A 20,786-nucleotide genomic window follows, 5' to 3' on the forward strand; every position below is an offset into this window, starting at 1 on the left:
ACGGGCGGTTGCTTTCATGTCTAGATTCTGCTCATAGGGCAGACACCGACTTTGCAAGCTTCGCAAAACTCGTCTAGATGGGGATCAGAGTCTTTATAAGTGTAGTCTGCCTTTGGCTGAGCTATGTTATTCCATTTTTTCAAGCGATAGGCCACCCGCTCAGCGTAGGAGGAGTCAAGCTTGGGCCTGCTAAGGTGGTTACACTCCTTGCATCGCTGATGGTATACAATGGCGTTATATCTGTTGTGTTGATAGAGCTGTATTGTTACAGCAATCTTTTTACTAGCCCATCCGCCAGCCTCGCACCCACTATTATGGCACAAAAACTTGCCCATGATACTGGTTGTATAGGCATTGATGGGCTGTTCTTTTGGCTTCTCGTAGAACTTGAAAGATAGCCCCGACCCTCGGAGCTGGACTTCCACTTCGCCATGCAGGTCGGGGTACATGGATTTTGTCTTGGCTGGCTTAGAATTCTTTTTTTTTGTTTTTGCATTCTTTAGACTTTCGTCATTCTTTGGTTGAGACGTGGAGTAGCTTCGGATAGCATTTTCGACGCCATAGAAGCTTAGCGTCGATAGATTTTCACGGGCCACAGAAGAATAGAACTGCGGAGCATAGTGATGAAATACAAGCTGTGTCAGAAGCCTGTTGGCGTACATTTTTCGCTGGCCTGCTTTTGTGATTGAGATGATACCGGATGGGAGTCAGTAAACTGTGGTTGGAGAAGCTATTTGGAGTTTCAAAGATAAGATGGAGACTTGCAGGCACTAAGATACTGTGTATTGGACTGGGAGATATCTCTTTCGTTCAGCTGGTTCAAATCTACGGAAAAGGTTTGTGATGCACGAAGCCCTAAAATATATGTCGTTGTGGTCCATGTGACTAGCTAGCTATGTCCTGAGTCATCTTTTGCACAAATAGGTTTCTGGAATTACTCATACTTGCGAGTTTCCACGGCGACAAATAGTAATACGATAGTATTACATGCACATGGTACATACATGGCATGTATATACCTCCATATTTTATATGATGAGACCTAGTACAATGCGCAGGACGGTAACACATACATTGTGTAACCTAAGAACGCGAAAGCTAGGGTCGTGGCTGATTTTAATCCACATGTGGCGTTCCGGGAGCTAGGTTGCGCCACACTACGCACCTACAAAGCTTCATGATGTAAAAGTTCGAGGCAGCAGGCCTGGGATATGTAAACTATCATACTATTTGCTTTTGCAACATTCGCGAGTGGAAATAAACAATGAACCTTTGAAGTGAAAAGACGCGTGGCCGCTTTGTGAGGGACGAGACAAAAATGACGTCAACAAATTCAAAAGTCCCAATGGACGCGCATTCATCCACCCCGGCTGAGGCCTTTGTTATGCCCTTATCTAGTGAAGAGGAAAAAAGAGTTACAGGACTAAAAAACAAGTTGGGCTGCCTCTTGGTCTTCAGCCTTGTTGCTACCTAGTAGTTTTCTCTCAGCCTCATATTTGACTACTTGATGCCTACTAGCCTTACGGCTGCCTAGTCTTATGTCAGTGAACAGTGGGGTGGTGTCCCTCCTCAGCATCACCTCTATAGCCAAGCAGGCTGCTTGTCTGTCTCACCAGACTCGGGTAGGCTGCGCTTCCATTTTGCTATCAATAATCATGCTAGAAGCGCACATATAAAACTCTGGTTGGCCCCCCTCTTCTCAATGTCTCTACCCGCTTCTCCCAACCCATTACCTCTTTTAACCTCCTCCATCGCCCTACACACAACAGCCCATTCCTTTCCATACAAGTTTCTCCAACACCACAATGACGGAGCTTGCTTCTCTTTCTATCCCACCTGCTAACAGGACTGAAACTTCTAAAAGTGTTACTCCAGCTCACACTGAGAAAGATGGTAAACCGTATCACTACGAAAAACGCCATCGCCACCATCATCATCCCCCCGGGTATTACGCTCGATATGACCCCGATGATGATGGCAACGGATCTCCCTACGAGGACTTCTACGCCGACTTTACTTATGATGCAGAGGACTTCTCTGGCCCCTTCTCTGACGATAGTCAGTCAGATGTGATCTGTGCTCCTAAGGCCAACAGCGCCGGTCTAGACCTTCAACCTACTGAGATGGAGGGCAAAAACGACGCTGATGAAAAGGCAGACCCCGAGCAGGATGGTCCTAGCCCTTACCGCCTTCGCCACGGCCGCCATAATTCCTTTAAAGATCGCGGCCGCTTTTTTGCTAGGCGTAGCGGCCATAGTCCTAACAGGCATGAAGATCACATGGGTGGATGGGGAGGTCGCTTTGGCGGGCGGGGTGGCCATTTCAGTAAGCATCACCATGCGGGCGGCTATGGCCGACGTCATCCCCCCACCATCACAGTCCCGGCAGGCATGTGCCTGACAATTTCTGGGATAAACTCTCTGGAGATTCTGATGGACCTCATGGCAGGCCCCGTCACTTCGGTACTCCCCCTCATTTCCCCCCCTGGCCCCGTCTTTCTCGTCATCGCGGTCCTCCTGGCCCTCCTGGCCCCCCCGGTCCTCCCGGTCCCCCTGGCCCTCCTGGTCCTCCTGGCCCTCCCAGGCTTGCGGCCCTCTCTAGCCATCTCCATAACATGTCTATATCCCAAGATATCCCGTCTTCCCCCTCATCTTCCTCTTCTCCGATTGAGGCTCTTTTCCCAATCGATGTCCTGCGATCCGAACGCAAGATTACTATCGTTGTCCCCGTCTTCGGGCCTCGGGATAAATTCTCTGTTATGTGGCAACCTGAGACCCGGAGCCTCGAGCTCTCCACTTCGCTGAATGCCCAAAAGTATCCTGCTGATCTTGGCACCGTTCTCTCAAGAGAAATAAAAACCGAAGTTTTCAAACGCACCATTGATATGTCGACATTTGAGTTAGGAAATACTTTTTGGTCGAGTTCACGCGGTATAGTGACTGGCGAAAACATCCAAACCCGTATCTGTCCTGACAAAGATTTGATGATTATTGAGCTTCCCTTGACTATCAAGAACGAGAAATAGTCAGTTAGTCAGTGGCCCGATGGCCTTCACGCACCAGCCTCGCCTCATCTTTTCACTTGCATCGCATTTGCTGTTTTAGTCTTTCATTTATTTACTACTATCCATGGTTGATTTGCTCGGATGTTTTTGTTTCTTTTTTCTTTTTTTTTTAAAAAATTTTAGCCACCTCAACTATCTTTGTCATAACTCATTGTAGCATTAACAAATACAAAAAAAACGGGAGGAAAAAGGAGAAAATAAAAAAAAATTCACTAATTAAACCAAACTAAGGCCCGTTCCATCACAGGTGACAGCAACATGTGTAGCTGGTTATCTATCTACAAGTGACTATCACCAATCTTGAATGTTTGTGCGCAGAACTTGAACAACCCTTGTAAAGTATAAAAACTATCTCCGCCCATCAACAGCCAACGTCTGCTGTTTGTCCTTTAAAGTATTATCATTACTTGGTACTGTTTCTTCCTCAGTCAATATCCATCCATCGTCGTGTTCAGCAGATTTACCTGCAAAAAAACAAGACGAAAAAGAATTATCCAGAAATATTAAATAGTCATCGCAAAATCGCCGTCTGCGCCAGACTAGCCTGACGTACACACCCACAAACAGCACCAGGCACAAAGAGGAATTAGACCGGGCCCATTGAGAGACATTATTACACCGGCCAAGCCTCTGCTGCTTAGACAGTTTGTTCCACAACATGGAGAGTGGTCTCTGTGGTCTTGCTAGCCTTCTTCTTATTCTTCTTGGTGGAACGAGGCACAGCATCGGCAGCGCTGCTGCTTCCGGCCATGGGCTCAGTAGTGAGAGTAACTGATGTCTCTTGCTCAAACTCCTCCTCCTCCTCCTCTTCGATACGGTCGCTGCCCTCAAGACTGTAGTCATCGTATGCCTCTGGGGCCCATTCACGGAGGTCATCTTCAGCATCATTTAGCACCTGGCGGGCCTGGAGAGCATGTTCGTAGGCAGGACGACCAACGCCAGGCACAGTAGGGGTATCGTCAAGCAGGGCAAGCAGGCGACGACCATGCTTGGCAAGGATAAGCTGTTTTTCAGCACGTTCGATAATGGCGGCAAACTCGTCGTTGTACGCCTCCTTCATCTTTTGGCGGGTCTGCAAGGTTGGGAAAAAGAGAAAAGGTTGAGGTTAGCCTCATGGCCTGGCAGGTATAGTCCTACGTCTGCAACTACTTACAATGTTGGTTAGCTGAGCATCAGCGACCAGGTTTTCAGCCTCGGAGCGCACAAGCTCCTGTTCCAGTACCGCCAGACGCTGATTTTCGGGATCCTTCATTTTGAGGCGCTGGATCTCGTCCATAATCTTGACCTTATTTTCGCGGGCAGGAGCAACACTGCGCTCTGTGTTGCGAATCACCTTGAGACGGCCCCGAACAGACTCGAGGTGGCGGGCATAGTTGTCTTCCTGGTCGGCCATTTCCGACAGCACAACACCAATCTTGTCCGATAGATCGCTCACGGCATCATCGCCTGTCTGCTCACCCCACTCGCTTAGCTGTGTGGCAATGATAGATCTCTCGCGCGCAGCGGTCTCATGGGCCTGAACTAGGTTGTTCTCGCTCTTGATCAGCTGGTAGAGACGGCGAGTGTTGTCCTTATGGCTGCTGTTGCTGCCGCCACCGAAGCGGTTGAACGAAAAGCCTTTGCTGCGATGGTTGTTGTTGGGCTTGTTGCCCCGGATCGAAAGGGTGCGGTTCCTAGAGACAAAGCATAAGACAGTCAATTGTTGACAGAATGGATACGAAAACAAAAGCTGACAAAGGGGAGAGAAAGGCAGATACGTACATCAAAGGCATGATGGCGATTTTAGATTATGATACGGAAAAAAAAAACACTCGGAGGTAAGCAATAGCGATAGGAAAAGCGGGTTATGAGATATCCAAGATGTCAAAAATAACTGGTAATAGTAAGCCAGATAACGTTACGAAACCAATATGATATGGCACGGGCAGAATATAGAGGAGAGAAAATTTAGAAGAAAAATTATCATGGCGCCTTCGCCAAATAGAGCGGAAAGCGACGCCTTTTGTACGGCCATAATACACCCGCTACTGAAGAAGGTGCGGTGCGGCGATTGTCGAATCCGGTTGAATGTGGCAGGGCAGGTACGCATTAGTACCTTCCTAGGATGCCATGTTTATAGCAAGCTTTTCCGTCTTGAGGGTTAGCGGCCAGCGTTATCACCAAATCTCCCATCTTGGAGTCGTGCTGATGGCTGATGCTAAGAAGCTATCAAGACAAAAGTTGCCATCTGACGTCACGGGATTTTCCCCTCATTAGTTATTTTGGTGTTAGTGCTTGGACTCCATTTGACCATTTTCTGTGGAGCTGAGGACAAGCATCGTCGCCACCGGGACATGAGACCTGAGGGCTAGAACGCAAATGGAGTCAATCCTATGGCTATGGGTGCTCCTTACTGTGCAGTGCGGTATAATACACATCAGTTTCTACACAAAAGTGTTGATTTTTACAGCGATCGCGAGTCTATTATCGTTCTATCTCCCTGCCTCGCAGGCTTAGCTCCAGAAAAATAAGCAAGTTCAGTCCAGGCATCTTATCTTCTAGTGCCGACCTCCAGGTCCACCCGGGCCGCCGGGGCCACCACCTCCATGGTGGTTTCCATGTTGTCCTTGGTTTCCTTGGGGAGGACCACCTCCTTGGTTGCCGTGAGGGCCGCCTCCTTGGTTGCCATGAGGGCCACCTCCTTGGTTGCCGTGAGGGCCACCGAAGTTCTGCTGGCCCTGGGGACCTCCGAAGCCGCCATGGCTGGGAGGTCCGCCCTGGCCGCCCTGAGGGGGAGGGCCACCGTGATTGCCGTGGTGGTGACCCTCCTCCTTCTTGTCGTTGTGGTGATGGTGGCCGAGACCGAAGACCATTTTGAAGATTGAGATGGTGTAAAGTTGTAATGTATTAAGACTCGTGAGGGCAAAGAAGAGGCGATCAATCGTGGCTGAAGCTCACTAAGAATGAAATGAAGGAAAGGCAAATTGACCAAGGACTTTGTTGGTTGGTTGTCTAGACAAATGAGTATGGCGACGTTATTGCCGTCCGGGCATACACCACTTTATATAGATATAACCTACCGTACAATAGCCCATCACTTCATGCGTTGCATCAACATCGTCATTGTGCAAATAAACAACGCAAGCTCAGACTCCAGTGTATTCATGCTCCTCAGCTCTCGTCCATGCTTTCCTCCCTTTATTACGTGGCCACCCCGCAACTACACTGTTTTCAGTACTCGGATTTACGAAAGGCCTCGTCAGCTCTCGATGGCCTCCCAGTCAAAACACGTTTCTTCAACGCTAGGAGACAGCTACGCAAAGCTAAAGGAAGCACTAAGAGTTGGCCTGTCAAGCTGTGCACCACGTAAGACTAGTCAGCTAGCGACAATAACGTAGCTCTATAGTGGACTTAAGCCTTGTGTAAGATTAGGCTGAAAGCGTCTGAAAAACGAGACGTCCAAAGGTCTGGAGACGAGACATAAGTGTCGAACATGACACTAGCTCGAGCGGGAAGGAGCCGAGCCAGGCAAGACGTGACACGTGATGACATCAACCCTAAACAAAACTATATTATAGGGTTGTGCTTACATATCATGTTCTAAGTTGTGACATAGGCGATAAAGCTCGATCAGAGCTACCAACCTCCTTCCACTTAATAGTTACGCCATCCGGCAATTTTTTTTCTTCATCATAATCCCAGAAAACCTCTGGCTTTCCATAAATTCCAACACAATAAAGCTCGCTTCCCGCCCTGCCGGAACCTTCTAATGACGGCTCGTCGTTGGCCAGATTTAAGCGCCGTGATTTCCCAGGATCGGTTTTCTCCTTGGCCTCATCTTGGCTATACTATCACTTGCAGCATGCTATAAATAGCAATGCAGGTATCAAAAGTCGCCGTGAATCATGGCTACATAAATAGCGTATGGCAGCAGTGGCAGAAGGAAATGCAACACGTGAAAACAGAAAAAGACATGGGTGGTTCGGTTGTACTGCCCATGTCAGCCCTGGTTATGAAGAACCAGCGTCCATGTCCAGTCTTGGCGTGATCCTCCCCGGCCCCTCTGAACCGAAGCCTACCTTGGACTGAGCATGTAACCGCTCTTCCAAGTCATCTGTGTTGTTCACTTCAGTCTAATCAAAGCATTGCTTGCCTTACTGCGACTCTGGTCCTGCTTTGAGCAGGAATCATTGGCCAGGAGTATGATGGAGGGGTAATACTTGAGTTCATACATGCACACATATGTACATTCGTAGACATGCTTCCACTGACAGTCCACTTGCTTTTTTTCCTTCTTTTTCTCTCGCATGCACATCTGAACTTATATGTGGTATGAGAGAGTCCCTTACAACAAGACGATATCCCATTCAACGCCTCTTTTACACATCCAGAATCTAGCATAGCCAGCTACGACAACCATGTGGCCTTCCCTCGTAACATCTCTCCTGACGGCCTCTGTGGCTTCAGCCCATATTCTTCTCACCTATCCAGGCTCGCGAGGAAACAGCTTCATAACCAACGATACTTTCCCCTTTGGAATGCAATGGACCTATCCATGTACGCGTCTTCGTTTCCCCCCCCTTATCCTATCCCAGAGCCCATCAACGATAATGCTTAACTAACACCGCCCCTCTCATCCCCTTTATATTAACAGGCGGTGGCATCCCACTTTCTCGCAACCGGACATACTGGTCCGTCAATGGCGGAAGTATCGCCTTTCAGCCTGGTTGGTTCTCAGGACATGCATCGGCCATGCTGTATGTCAACATTGGTCTAGACAGCGACGGTCCAGATGGCGGGCCCATGAACTTCACCAACCAGCTCGTAATGCCATTTGAGCTACAGGGTCCATCTAATGGCCCTTTCCCAGGCACCATGTGCCTCCCAAACGTGCAGGTCCCGGCATCTTTAGGTGTCACGGCTGGTATGAATGCTTCGTTGCAAATTGTCGAACTGGCAACACACGGGGCCTCTTTGTTTGCTGTAAGTTTGTTTTATGATACAGCCCCCTACTACTCGCCCGCACTCGGCCAACTTACTGACTTCTGCTTGGCATTTTCTTAGTGCTCCGATATCACCTTCGTTGAGCCCGATGACTCCCGTATTCCTGCCTCTAACGAGTCTATATGTTTCAATAGCACAGACTTTGGTTTTGGTGAAGTATACACTGCAGTTGTGCACGAAGCATCCCCGGTGCGAAATTCATCAGCCAAAAGCGCGGCTGTGTCATCGCAACACCTCCAAAATCCTTATTGGCCTTTCTCGGGGCCAGTTTTGTTTTTCATTGTTGGGCTATTGGTTGTACTGTAATTCACCTTCATTTCCTCGTAGGCGCTTTCATGTATGGTCTAGCGCTGTTGTAAATGCTGCATGCTTCATAGCACATGAATAAAAAATTCCTAGGATAAAAGCACGCGTTTAGCTTGATACACATATACTAGACCCTATACAGTGTTCTACTACTCAATACGGAGTCCGGAATGATACCAACCGAGTGTTGTGACGCTTTTCATTTCGATCTCACCATGTGAATAATTAGTTTAACGTCTAAATCCATGAAATACATGATGTTCTGAAGTGAAATAGGAAACAAGTCTAGGCTTATATGTCCGCAGTTTGAAAGAGCATGTCATTAGAAAAGACTCTACCAAGGTCGTTGGCCTAAAACCAAACCGTCAATGATGCCAGCCTCGAAGCTCTGCTTCACTAAACCCATTACTACCAGCAAATCGGTGGAAAGCGTCGGCTTCCTAGAAATGCCGCTTAGACTCCCCACAAGGCCTTTTAGCGGCGTCTGGTGTTCGTGATGCTATTCCACAGTACTATCAAGCTTTCTGGGTGTCTCATGGTGTATAAACATTGGCAGAAGGAAAGTTAGAAAAGAAAGCTCCTATGACAGACATGTGGCGTCTAGTGAGGTCTTGCCGTCTAATTTAGAAGCCCGTTCTATCAACTAATAAACTTTGGTCATGTATAAATAAATGGCATATAGAATAAAATGAGTAAATATAATTGGCCTCTGTTTTACGAGATTTGGATAATAAAAGGTCACCTGGCCTGATATTAACATACATGTATCTCCGCCACCTTCTCTTTGTAAATGAGTAGATGAGTAGCTCTATCCTTCTCATAACTCAACCTCTACCGTAACAAATTTTTACAACCTTCTCGACGATGTTCTGGAAAAGCTGAGGTCGATTGACGCCAACAAGTAAGTCATGATGAACACACTAACCGCGCTGGCAAAGATTACAGCGGGCTTGCGCAGCGCGGCGGTTGTCGGGTAGTCATAGGCGATAATCAACTGGCGATCCCGGAAATCATCTACCACGTTTTCGGCCTTGATGATGACAGCAGTGCGGCCCACTGTGTCGAGATAGGTCTTGACCTTGGTCACAGACGACTCAACGATATCCGACTTAGGCAAAGTGGTATAGTAGCGAACATTTCTACAATATTAAATAAGCTTGTCAGTTCTTAACTTGTCCTTGGTCCTTAGGGAAAAAAGAAAAAGGCTAGACTTACTCAGCTCCTTCCGGCAGAAGAACCTGGACGTTCACATAACTGTACTCCACACCCTCAGGCTGCTTGGGGCCTTCGAATAGAGGGATGTTGAGCACATAGCCTCCATCAGCGGTGGTGCGAAGGAAACTACTCGCATCCGAGTTCCAGCCCACAGTGAAGGGGTACTTCCAACCACCGAAAAGAGGGTAGCGAGGCTTCACCTGGAGAAGAGCCTCGCGGTTGTTAGAACGGAAGTGTGAGGTGGAGACATTGCCGATAACGTCAGTGTAGTATGGGTTAAGACTGCCCACGGGTAGGCTGAAGGTCAGCTCCTTGGCAGCATAAGTCTCGGGCCGCATGTATTGAGCCTGTGCCCACTTGACACGGTTAAACAAACTCGACAGGTTGGCGCCACGGTGGTACAGGTCGTAGTTCTCCTCAAAGGCGATGTTCCCACCCCAGTGGCTAACCTCGACATCACGAGTCAGGGTCTCAACGTGTAGCACGGGTTTCGTAAAGTCGTAACGCGCGCTAGCTGGGTACGAAGTACCGGCAGCCACAGATTCAAAGGGGCCATAGGTAAGCTTAGGGCCCTTGAGTTCAGTCAGGCCCTCAATCTTGGTATAGTTAGGAACCTTCGAGGAGGGGAACTTGATTTCAGTTCTCTGCTTGGTAGTATCGTAGGGCGACAGGGCATAGGCGGAAAAGTCAAACTTGAGGAACTGGCGGTCATCTTGTTCAATCGAAGCAGGGAGAGGCTTGAATGCCTTGAGAATGTTGAAGCTAATACCCAGAGTGATCTGGCTGCCAGCGGCCAGAGGGGTCGGGAACTTGATTTGGTAGTACTGGATGGGGCTAAGAGGAAAGCAAGTCACTGTTAAATGTTGGCTCTTTCTACACGTCGGCCGTGCGCTAATCGAACAGGGCAATATGGCTAACTTACTTGGTTGCTTGGTATTCCACAGGAGCAATGACAAAATCGCCAGCTTCAGAGTCTCTCTTGTTTTTGACCTCAAACCCTCCAATGCGAAGGAACTCAGCCGAGTCAAAGGCCAGGAAGTATTCGTCCTGAGGCTCCTTGGCGATATTTTGGACTTGGATATTGACCGTCTCGCGAGCGTAGTTTCGCTCTAGCGAGACAATACGCACGAGATTGTTGTTCTTGAAAACGGCCGGAGGCGTAAAACCAACAGGTTGCTGCACGGCAGTTCTTGAGTCGATAGTCTCTCCATTCGCCGATGCAGTGGCAGCAGTGGCCAGAAGGCTAACGAAAGTTGAGTAGAGAGCTAGCAACCTCATGATTATGCCAATATGTATGTACCTTGGAGCTGTGGCGGAGGGTGTATGGGCGTGTGTGTATTTTGTATGCGGTGCTTGTTGAGGCAGAAAATACAATTCGGATCAAGACTCAAGGCTCAATTGGAGAGCGGCGATTGTGGAATCCGTCAAAACCCTGTCTTGACAAAAAATTAGGAGCAAAATAAAAATCACAAAGCCAACGTCTAAGAAAGTGATGACGAGTCTTAAGCTTCAACAGTCGCATTCTAGAGCTCTAGAAAATGGCATACGTTGCTGGATCCAAGGATAAGGCGATAACAAATTATACTGGGCAGGGGGCTGAATAGAGAGCTACGTACCTTTCAGCCACAGTTCAGAGGGTCTTAGGGGCTTAGTGTGGCGCCACCATGCCATGTATCACGAGGCAATTTGTCTTAAGTTATGGCATGTATGGCGATAACCGACACGTTAAAAAGCGTCAGCACTTGATATATTTATTTGCTTATGCCTGCCTCGTTCTCTTTCCATCTTTTTCTCTTCTTCTCTTCTACACATTTCCTCAATTCCTATTCACTGCTAGGTCGTTCACTTACTCAAAATCCTTCATTCTCAAAAAGTTAAGAAACAATGGTCACTTTTAATCCCAAGGTATTGATCAAGCCTGAAGGTATGTTTTACAAGCGCCACGAGCGCCACAATATCTCTGTGGCTTCCCCAAGCAAGAGCTTCCTCCAGGAGCCTGTTCCCTGCTCTCCCTGTGGCTTCCTTTACCCCGTTTCCTTCCTATGCCTCCAAATCCAGTCAAGCATCTTTTTCCAGGATGAGCAACTTGATTTAGACCCATGCATGCTAGCAAATAGAACATTTACTTTATCCTCAAGCCTCTCCCCCATCCCTTCCTAGATAGCATCAGAAAGCCGTCTACTTGCAGGCAATCTCGCAGCATCGGAGGTACCACAATGGGAGAGTCCCATCTTGCTTATCGCTAGGGTGTTCCTTCCGCCAGCCTTTTTTTTCTGTTTCCCCAGGCCCTGCTGTGCAAGTTTGGCTGGGCTGGGGTGAACTAGGATGGACTAGGGCAAGTTCCCAGGTCAAATCTGATGAGCCGCAGGATATAGATATATCGGCAAGTTTAAGCCGTTATCAAACACCTGCACGGCTCATAGCCCAACAATTATTGAACACCATTGAGGAAAGTCGAAGCACGGCTTTCCAAATCTATGGAAGGGGCTACTACCAAGCTCCCCCTCTCCCTCCCCCCACCTTATCTGGAGCATGGACCCTTGACCCACGCTATATCTTTCACGTTTATTTCTTCTCTGGTCCGTTCGAGGGTCTCGTGGTTTTCCAGAGGCTCTTCACCGTCCACAATCCTACGCCTCTTAGCCATTAAATTCCTGGGGTGTCATGGCATGGAGCTATAGCTGGCCCTGCTTCTAACTCTTTTTGGGGCTCCATTGAAGGCTGAAGCCGCTGTTGAAACAAATGGAAAAAACCCAACAATGTTTCAAGCTTCAGCTGGTACACTATCAGTGCATATCAATCACAATACAACTAAGAGGCGGGGGGCTTCAACACAAGCAGCGACCACCCCTTTAGATCCCGCACCCTACATCTCCCTCTAGTTATGACACACATTCATTGATATGGGTGACTAAGGACCAAGTAGGCTTCACCTCCGCTTGTGTCACTGTCCCTTAGGCGACGTTATTTGCACCGCTGAATATGTCAAATTTTTATGAAAGAGAAAGCAGATACTTCTACAGGCTGTTGCCAGTTTGGGCCTGCGACGTGAATCCCGTCCTTCCTCCGTTGTGGCCTGTCCTGTCTTGCCTTGTCCCTCCCCAAACCAACTTGTCTTGGGCCTTCCCCTCCTTTTTTTTCCTCTTCAAACTGAAGCAGAAGGATCCCCCCTCGTTCCAACTCCATCGGCAAGGCAAGAGCTTAGCTTAGCTCAAGCCCCATTAAATCTTTGCTCTTGCCTAACAACTGCCCACCAATCTTTAAGCCACCCACCTGTCCTCCTAAAGGGACTGATTGCCTTTTTTTTTTCCTTTTCTCCTCTTCTTTCTCAAATCTTCATCTCTGCTCTTCACCATCCTTCTATCGATCTCTCCGTCCCATTCAGTTCCTCTCGCCTGTCTTTCCTTTACTCCCTTGTTTACTTTTTTTCTTTTTCTATTATTCAACCATCGCAATTGCTCCGACAAAGCCACTTGTCACAATGGAGGCCGCTATTCCAACAGACCACACCATTGCCCCTGCCACTATGGCTAAGTCATTTCACCATGAGGGCAAGCCAGCTCATCCCTATGCCCTCATAGCAGCTTGGCGTATCTCTGTTCCTGCGCTAACCAGCTGCCCATAGGCTCAATGGCCACTGCGCCTCAAGCCCTCCTAGATGAGATGAAAAAGCTAGAGGAGGCCTTCACCGTCGATTCTGCCACCCTAAAGAAGATTAGCGACCACTTTGTCAACGAGCTAGCTAAGGGTAAGTAGCAGAGTTTCGTAAAGCCTCCTAGGTCTGTTGGGCTATTTAGGCTTCAACTCGGACTTTTGAATCCGGAACTCGAGAACTAGCTTTGTTAACGATCTCGTTTTGATGTTACACAGGTCTGTCTGTTGAGGGCGGTAGTATTGTAAGTTATTATAGACAATCAAAAACCCATCCCAAGCAAGCAAACAACCGGGTTTTCCGCCCTCCGTTTCATCGCTGCAACGCCGAGTTGACAGTTAATCTCGGCCCTTACTTACTAATTCTTTCTAGCCCATGAACCCCACCTGGGTCATGAACATGCCCACTGGTTATGAGACCGGCACCTTCCTTGCCCTAGACATGGGTGGCACCAATCTGCGTGTCTGCCAGATCACCTTGACTGAGCAGAAGTCCGAGTTCGATATTATCCAGTCCAAGTACCGCATGCCGGAGGAACTCAAGACCGGCAACAAGGAGGAATTATGGGAGTATGTTGCCGACTGCCTCATGCAGTTTATCGAAACTCACCACGGCGATGCCACGAAGCTTGACAAGCTTGCTTTGGGCTTTACCTTTTCCTACCCTGCCGACCAGCGCCACATTGATCACGGCGTTCTGCAACGGTGGACCAAGGGATTTGATATCCCTGGTGTCGAGGGTGAAAACGTTGTTCCTATGTTTGAGGCTGCCATTGCTCGTCGTGTAAGTCGGCAACACCCATGAAAATATGCCAAAGATGCATTCACTAATGCGCTAGCCCAATAGGGAGTTCCCATCAAACTGTCCGCCCTGATTAACGACACCACCGGTACTCTCATTGCTTCTGCCTACACTGACCCCAAGATGAAGATCGGCTGCATTTTTGGCACTGGGTGCAATGCCGCCTACATGGATGTCTGCGGCAACATTCCCAAGTTGGCCCACCTCAATCTGCCTGCTGACATGCCCATGGCTATCAACTGCGAGTGGGGTGCTTTCGACAATGAGCACGTCGTCCTTCCCCGTACTAAATACGACCTCCAGATCGACAATGACTCGCCCCGTCCCGGCCAGCAGGCCTTCGAGAAGATGATTGCTGGCCTGTACCTGGGCGAGATCCTGCGTCTCCTCATGGTTGATCTACATGAGAACTCGCCGTGCAAGTTCTTCAAAGGCCAGGATATTTCCAGCCTTAAGAAGCCTTACACTTTGGACGCTTCGTTTCTCTCTAATATTGAAGAGTAAGTCATATAGCCTATAGTTCATGTTCGTCAACAAGGGGCAGTATCTCCTTCACCTTCATGCTCAAAGTTGTCGATACTTTACATGAACCAGACGCCTTATCCGTTCCTTCTCCTTAGCTCAACTCCCAAAGTACTAACGTTCTTTCTTTCACAGGGACCCCTTTGAGAACCTCCAGGAGACTCACGATCTGTTCCAATCCAAGCTTAACCTGACCTGCACCAAGCACGAACTTGAGCTGATCCGCCGCGCCTGCGAACTTGTCGGTACTCGCTCTGCCCGTCTCTCGGCCTGCGGTGTTGCTGCCATCTGCAAGAAGATGGGCTACCAGAGCTGCCATGTTGGTGCTGATGGTTCCGTATTCAACAAGTATCCCCACTTCAAGGAGCGCGGTGCACAGGCACTTTCCGAGATTCTCGATTGGCCCGAGAAGAAGGATCCCACTACCGAGGATCCTATTGAGATCCTAGCTGCCGAGGATGGCAGTGGTGTTGGTGCGGCTCTGATTGCAGCCTTGACTCTCCAGCGCGTCAAGGACGGTAACATGGCCGGCATTCTGCACCCCGAGAACTTCCAGTAAGGCAGAATCTAAACAATCAGCATTCTTTTTTTTTTCGCTGATCTACAGGAAGTAAAGACGAAAGGCCAAAAAAGGAGCTTTTCCTGTTCAAGAGAAACAAATATGCTTGTCAACATAAACCTGGCTGGCTCCTAGATATACAAGGGACGCCATTAGATAATGAAGATAATATACATCGAATCACCAAACAACAGATAGATGAGCAAATCCATGGGTGTTAAATAACACAAACCCCATGCAGGGAGATATCAAACAATCAAAGTACAAAATATTGTGGTTCATGGCATTTAGCATTTGTATTCTTCCTTTTTCCGTTCTACATCTCCATTTTTTGTATTCTAGGACAACATCGTGCATATCGGTAGGCGGTAAGCTAAGTTGAAAGAGGTTAGCCAATGTCCTAGACCACAGGTATTCAAATACCAATGACTTACTATCCAGTGTCCAGTACCTGCGCCTTACACCCTCCCATTCTCCCTTGCCGGCTTCCTCCATGCCCTTCATATCAACAGGAATTTCAATCCATTCAATATCCATCGCCGCTTCAGTCGTGTGCATCTCAACCACTTTTGTGTACACGTCATAGCACACACGTCTATCGGCTCCCAAGCCATTAAAGAAGCTGAAGCGCCCACCCTCAGCCAATAGCGCAGGCACAAACTCAGTGAAGAATAGCTTCAACTGCGTATAGTCTTCGCCAAATGTGTCAAAGTAGATGGCATCATACTGCTCACCAGTGACTAATAATTCGGGGAGGATTCCCTGCCATTTTCCAGCGTACATCTTGAAAGCACCCTCCTCAGGGCCCGATGCCTCCCACTCGGGACCAAAGGCGCAGGCTGGGGAGCCGTCTGCGTTTTTAGAAGCTGCGTAAGCCAGTACGGCCTCATGGGCTTCAATGATGTGATGCCGCGATGGCTTAGTGGCAGCAAACATGCCATCCACAATTCCCATACCGAAACCAATGTTCAAAATGCGCGCACCGGCTGGCAGGTCTGGCAGCAGTGCATCGACGCTACGGCGCATAATTTCCGTTTCCCATGCCATCATCACGCCATTGCCACCGTCATCGACAAGCTTGCCATCGGAGTAGGTTAGTTGGGCCTTGAGGTAGTCTTCGCTATTAACATCTCGATCAGGCTCAGTAGGAGCAGAGGCTTGGCCAACAGATGCAGGGTTGCCCTCTTGCGCTAACGCTTTGTCGCTAGATTCGCTGCCATCTTGTGCTTCGGTTTGTTCCACAATAGCATTGCCATCATCTCCATTCATCTCGGCATCCTCATCCTCTGAGTCCAGCTCTTCATAACCATCGTTGTCAAATAGCGACAGTAGCATCTCAGCACGCACACCCGCATCAACACATATCTCGTACAGGCCCTTGCGTCCCAATCTCAGCGCCACACAGCCAGGTGTCTCATCATTGTCGTCTAGATCATTCCAAATAGCGCCGCAGAAGAACAGCTCTTGCATTACATCGCGAGCTTCCTCAACACAACCGTCCTCGCCATCAGAACCCGTATCCTCGGGGTCTGCAGGCCCACAGGCACGAATTGCGGCGTGGAGCGGCGTCTCGCGCGTAGAGGGATCCATGCAACTGGCTGAGCCAGGCTCTTTAAGCAGTTCACGGAGGCCGCTCTTGTCATGCACCCAGGCATGATGCAATATTTCTCGGGTTGGCGAAGGGCAGGCGGTAGAAATGCGAGCTGCAAGAGAGTCATCAATCGGATTTGCGGTTGGTGCCGCAGCAACCGCTTCGGAGGTCGGGGCAGACATGATGAGCAGTAGAATAGCAGATAACCAAGTTCGTGAATTCAACTGGGGAGCTTAGACTATAGACCAGTCAGAGACAGGTTCGAGTTGCATGATGACTGTAAGGTACAAGGCTAGTGGAAACAAAGGCGTATTGCTTCGCAGTAGGGCCATTAGTATACTGTCAGTTTCCCCGCCTAGACTGAAAATTCGCAAAGGCATTATAGTAGTTCCACAACACAAGGCTGGCCACAAATGGAAAAAACCCCGCCATGAACTTGTCAAATTTCCTAGGCTTGTCTGTGTCACCTAAGCTGGACCGTGCCGGACAGTGCCAGCCAACACAGCCCATTCAGGAACATGATTAAAGTGGGGCCGCTGGCTTAGCACGTGCATAGGCACTGCCGTGATGATTGGATTGGTGATAATATGAGACGTTTTGAGTATTGGGCAAGCTGACGATTTGATGTTTGATAGTTTTCCTTCATTGACAGGCCTAGTATTTTTTTTCGCCTAGCTTGTCATTTCTTTTGCCAACCATTTAATCAGACCAAAAAAATGGAGGAAAATTACTAGTAGATGCAAGGGAAACAAAGCGAGGGCCCAAGCAATGTCGGGGCGTTAGGTACTTCTAACCCTAACCCTCCCCAGCATACATACCAAGCTTTGACCGCGAAATGGAGTAAATTATCCAGGCCGTTGCTTTGTGGTCTGCATTGGCTTATAGAAATCAATGGCTACTAAAGTGTCAATATTTGGGACGGCTCGCGTCCCGTCTTGTGGAGTTTGCACATGTGAAAGATGATGACAAAAAACAAAGACATTTGCATCAAAGACACGGTTTAGCTAAATAGTAACTCGTTATAAGCATCATGGGCGAAGTTGGACTAGAACGGCAGGACTGGTTTGATGCATGCCAGCGAAGGGCTAGCTCAATATTTCTCACCGTCTTATTTTCTTTCCTCTTTCTTTCCTTTGCTTTTGCAGTTCTTTAGAAAAGAACCATCTTTATATATCAATTATCATATAGTTTTCTTCTTTTTCTCGCACCGCTATTCAAACTTCGCCCTCATTCCAGGCAGTGCAAAAAATACAATAAAACACGACAAAAAAGTCCATGCCAAATGCCCAGAGGCGAGCCCCAGCCAGTCAAGCTAAGCTAAGCGCAGCCCTTTTTAGCTAGCGTTCTGAGGCCTGTATTAATTATTACCTGCTACTATTTGGCTCTTATTTTTTTTTTGGCAGTCTATTTCCTCATCTCTTTTCGTCCCCCGTCCTGTTTTGTTCGTTCAATCCGTCCATGCTGGTGATTGAGGACTTGAAAACTCGAAAAACTATCTGGAAATCGAATCATACCGGTCACCCTATCCCCAAAGTCCCTCCTGGTTTTATCGTGATGAAGTTTGGCGAGCAGCTGCGCACTAGCGTCATTCGCGAGTATGAGTGGTCGTACATCGACTATGAAGGTCTCAAGAACGACTTGCTAGATGGTGCACGCCGTCGGGGCTCTTCCACAGCCCGCGATGCCAAGGGCAAAGGAAAGGCTCAGGACAAGTCTCCGGCCGCGCAGGGCTGGTCTGAGGACGACGAGGCGCGTTTTGTTGCTAAACTCGACGCCGAGCTTGACAAAGTGCACACCAAACAGAAGGTCAAGGCCATGGAAATTTCCCGGCGCATCCAACTTAGTGAGAAGGAAGTCGGCGAGGTTGTTGGCCGCCTGAACGAGCGCACCGTAGGCGAAGATGCGCCTAGCGAGGAGGAGTTTATGCTATTGGAACAAGATCTCAGCGACGTGATTGCTGATGTGCATGACCTTGCTAAGTTTGTGCAGCTGAACTATACCGGCTTCTACAAGATCATCAAGAAGCATGATGTATGAAGATCCTCTCTACAGCACTCCCATTTTTTCCCTCGTTTTTTTTTTTTTTTTTTCCATGCTCCCCTTCTTTTTCCCTATCCGCGACAAAAAAGCTAACTCTCTCTCTCTCTCTCTCTTGCGCAGAAACTTACTGGTTGGCACCTTAAGCCCGTATTTGATGTTCGCCTCAAGGCCAAGCCCTTTTACAAAGAAAACTACGATGCCCAGGTTGTCAAGCTTTCCAAGCTATGGGATCTGGTCCGGACCCGAGGAAATCCCGTCAAGGGCGATAGTGCGGCTGGTGGAAGCCAGGGTAGCTTCGTTCGCCAAACCACGAAATACTGGGTGCATCCCGACAATGTTACTGAGTTGAAGCTCATCATTCTGAAGCACTTGCCTGTGCTGGTTTTCAATCCCAACAAAGAGTTTGAGACTGCCGATTCCGCCATCACGTCAATCTATTACGACAACCCCGACACCTGGGAGCTATACGAAGGTCGCTTGAAGAAGACAGAGGGAGCCGAAGCCATCCGTCTCAGATGGTACGGTGGCATGAAGACAGACACCATTTTCGTTGAACGCAAAACCCATCGCGAGGACTGGACCGGCGAGAAATCGGTCAAGGCACGCTTTGGCATCAAGGAAAAGAACGTCAATGCTTACATGCGCGGCGAGATGCTCCCCGCCGCCCTTTTTGAAAAAGCTCGCAAGGAACGCAAGAAGTCCGAGAAGGCCATTGCCGAAGATCAGCGCCTTGCCGCTGAAATCCAGTATGAGGTCCTTAAGCGCGGATATAAGCCTGTGTGCCGCTCCTTCTACAACCGTACTGCCTTCCAGCTGCCCGCCGACGCCCGTGTGCGCATTTCCCTCGACACCGAGCTTACCATGGTTCGCGAAGACAACCTTGATGGCTGCACGCGTAGTGGTGACAACTGGCGACGTATGGATATTGGCATTGACTGGCCTTTCTCACAGCTGCCCGCTGGCGATGTTGAACGCTTTCCCTATGCTGTCCTAGAAGTCAAGCTCCAAACACAGATGGGCCAAGAACCTCCGGAGTGGGTCCGCCAGCTGATCTCCAGTCATCTGGTCGAAGCTGTTCCAAAGTTCTCCAAGTTTATTCACGGAACTGCCACCATGTTCCCTGACCGCATCAACCTGCTTCCCTTCTGGTTCCCTCAGATGGACGTTGACATCCGCAAACCTGCTACCCATGACTTTGGTATCAAGCGGCCTTCGATTGAGGCTGCTGCTTCTACTTCCGATGACGATGATGATTTTGCCTCTGACGACGACGATCTTCCTGCCACAAGCCGTAGCGGCCAGGCCCATGGCCAAGGCCTGCGCATGTTGGCTGCCAACCCTATTGCCAATGGCGATGCTGAGGGTCAAGTAAGCGAAACGCCTGCTGCTAATGACTACATTTATGACTCAGAAGATGAATATGACGAGGACTATGCCTTGGAAGAATCACGACGCATTGGCGGCATTACCTACTATGCTGCTGTGACTAAGAGCATGATACGAAAGGCTGGTTCTGCTGTCAAGACAACCATGTCCAACATGATTCCCAACTCTCGTGGCTCAGCAATTCCCCGAAATGACCGGCTGCGTATGCTGTATGGCGCACAGGAGATTCAGAGCAAGCGCTTCAAGGCGCCCAAAGGCAAGAAGATTCATGTGCCAGTGCGCATTGAACCCAAGGTGTACTTTGCGGCTGAGCGTACCTTCCTTGGTTGGGTGAGTTAATTTGTCCAGTATTTCACTAGTCTTTGTTACTTCCCGTTTCCACTTGAACTCTGTATTGACCATGACTAACCAACATGGACACGCTCGTGTCTTTTGCTCTTTTACAGCTCGAGTACTCTATTTACATTGGCACTATTGCTGTAACTCTGCTCAATTTTGGCACCAAGCCGACTGCCGCATCGTTCATTGTCTCAGGAACCTTCACGCTTATTGCCATCTTAGCTCTGCTATATTCGGTAGGCATCTACCTATACCGTAGCGAGGCTATCCGCACTAAACGGGTGGCCAAATATTACGATCGCTGGGGGCCTTCTATTTTGTGTGGTTG

General features: G+C 48.9%; 8 protein-coding genes across 8 annotated transcripts; 4 read left to right on the plus strand and 4 right to left on the minus strand.

The window, feature by feature from the left end:
- Positions 1 to 1,805: 1,805 nt before the first annotated feature.
- HOO65_030687 (uncharacterized protein) lies at positions 1,806 to 3,025 on the plus strand (the record flags this gene model as incomplete). The annotated part of the gene is made up of 2 exons (XM_071002246.1): positions 1,806 to 2,392; positions 2,449 to 3,025. 2 exons carry the CDS (start codon positions 1,806 to 1,808, stop codon positions 3,023 to 3,025), a joined length of 1,164 nt encoding a protein of 387 aa, XP_070860366.1.
- Positions 3,026 to 3,701: 676 nt separating this feature from the next.
- HOO65_030688 (Sphingolipid long chain base-responsive protein LSP1) lies at positions 3,702 to 4,836 on the minus strand (the record flags this gene model as incomplete). Its single annotated transcript, XM_071002275.1, has 3 exons — positions 3,702 to 4,136; positions 4,218 to 4,737; positions 4,826 to 4,836. The coding sequence occupies 3 exons, from the start codon at positions 4,834 to 4,836 to the stop codon at positions 3,702 to 3,704; spliced, it is 966 nt and encodes a 321-aa protein (XP_070860367.1).
- A 765-nt stretch (positions 4,837 to 5,601) lies between these two features.
- HOO65_030689 (uncharacterized protein) lies at positions 5,602 to 5,916 on the minus strand (the record flags this gene model as incomplete). Its single annotated transcript, XM_071000474.1, has 1 exon — positions 5,602 to 5,916. The coding sequence occupies one exon, from the start codon at positions 5,914 to 5,916 to the stop codon at positions 5,602 to 5,604; it is 315 nt and encodes a 104-aa protein (XP_070860368.1).
- Positions 5,917 to 7,461: 1,545 nt separating this feature from the next.
- Positions 7,462 to 8,546, plus strand: HOO65_030690 (signal peptide protein; the record flags this gene model as incomplete). Its single annotated transcript, XM_071002289.1, has 4 exons — positions 7,462 to 7,600; positions 7,698 to 8,026; positions 8,108 to 8,236; positions 8,496 to 8,546. The coding sequence occupies 4 exons, from the start codon at positions 7,462 to 7,464 to the stop codon at positions 8,544 to 8,546; spliced, it is 648 nt and encodes a 215-aa protein (XP_070860369.1).
- A 654-nt stretch (positions 8,547 to 9,200) lies between these two features.
- Positions 9,201 to 10,846, minus strand: HOO65_030691 (Dolichyl-diphosphooligosaccharide--protein glycosyltransferase subunit 1B; the record flags this gene model as incomplete). The annotated part of the gene is made up of 3 exons (XM_071002114.1): positions 9,201 to 9,492; positions 9,569 to 10,402; positions 10,491 to 10,846. 3 exons carry the CDS (start codon positions 10,844 to 10,846, stop codon positions 9,201 to 9,203), a joined length of 1,482 nt encoding a protein of 493 aa, XP_070860370.1.
- Positions 10,847 to 13,049: 2,203 nt separating this feature from the next.
- Positions 13,050 to 15,102, plus strand: HOO65_030692 (Hexokinase; the record flags this gene model as incomplete). Its single annotated transcript, XM_071002002.1, has 6 exons — positions 13,050 to 13,102; positions 13,153 to 13,316; positions 13,439 to 13,464; positions 13,593 to 14,003; positions 14,067 to 14,521; positions 14,679 to 15,102. The coding sequence occupies 6 exons, from the start codon at positions 13,050 to 13,052 to the stop codon at positions 15,100 to 15,102; spliced, it is 1,533 nt and encodes a 510-aa protein (XP_070860371.1).
- A 388-nt stretch (positions 15,103 to 15,490) lies between these two features.
- On the minus strand, positions 15,491 to 16,875 carry HOO65_030693 (Arginine N-methyltransferase 2; the record flags this gene model as incomplete). Its single annotated transcript, XM_071002201.1, has 2 exons — positions 15,491 to 15,502; positions 15,565 to 16,875. 2 exons carry the CDS (start codon positions 16,873 to 16,875, stop codon positions 15,491 to 15,493), a joined length of 1,323 nt encoding a protein of 440 aa, XP_070860372.1.
- A 1,276-nt stretch (positions 16,876 to 18,151) lies between these two features.
- On the plus strand, positions 18,152 to 20,458 carry HOO65_030694 (Vacuolar transporter chaperone 4; the record flags this gene model as incomplete). Its single annotated transcript, XM_071001948.1, has 2 exons — positions 18,152 to 18,724; positions 18,854 to 20,458. 2 exons carry the CDS (start codon positions 18,152 to 18,154, stop codon positions 20,456 to 20,458), a joined length of 2,178 nt encoding a protein of 725 aa, XP_070860373.1.
- Between the last annotated feature and the right edge of the window lie 328 nt (positions 20,459 to 20,786).

Source organism: Ceratocystis lukuohia, assembly GCF_044167205.1.
Source record: "Ceratocystis lukuohia strain C4212 chromosome Unknown Supercontig3_pilon, whole genome shotgun sequence".
In the NCBI taxonomy this organism is placed as follows: domain Eukaryota; kingdom Fungi; phylum Ascomycota; class Sordariomycetes; order Microascales; family Ceratocystidaceae; genus Ceratocystis; species Ceratocystis lukuohia.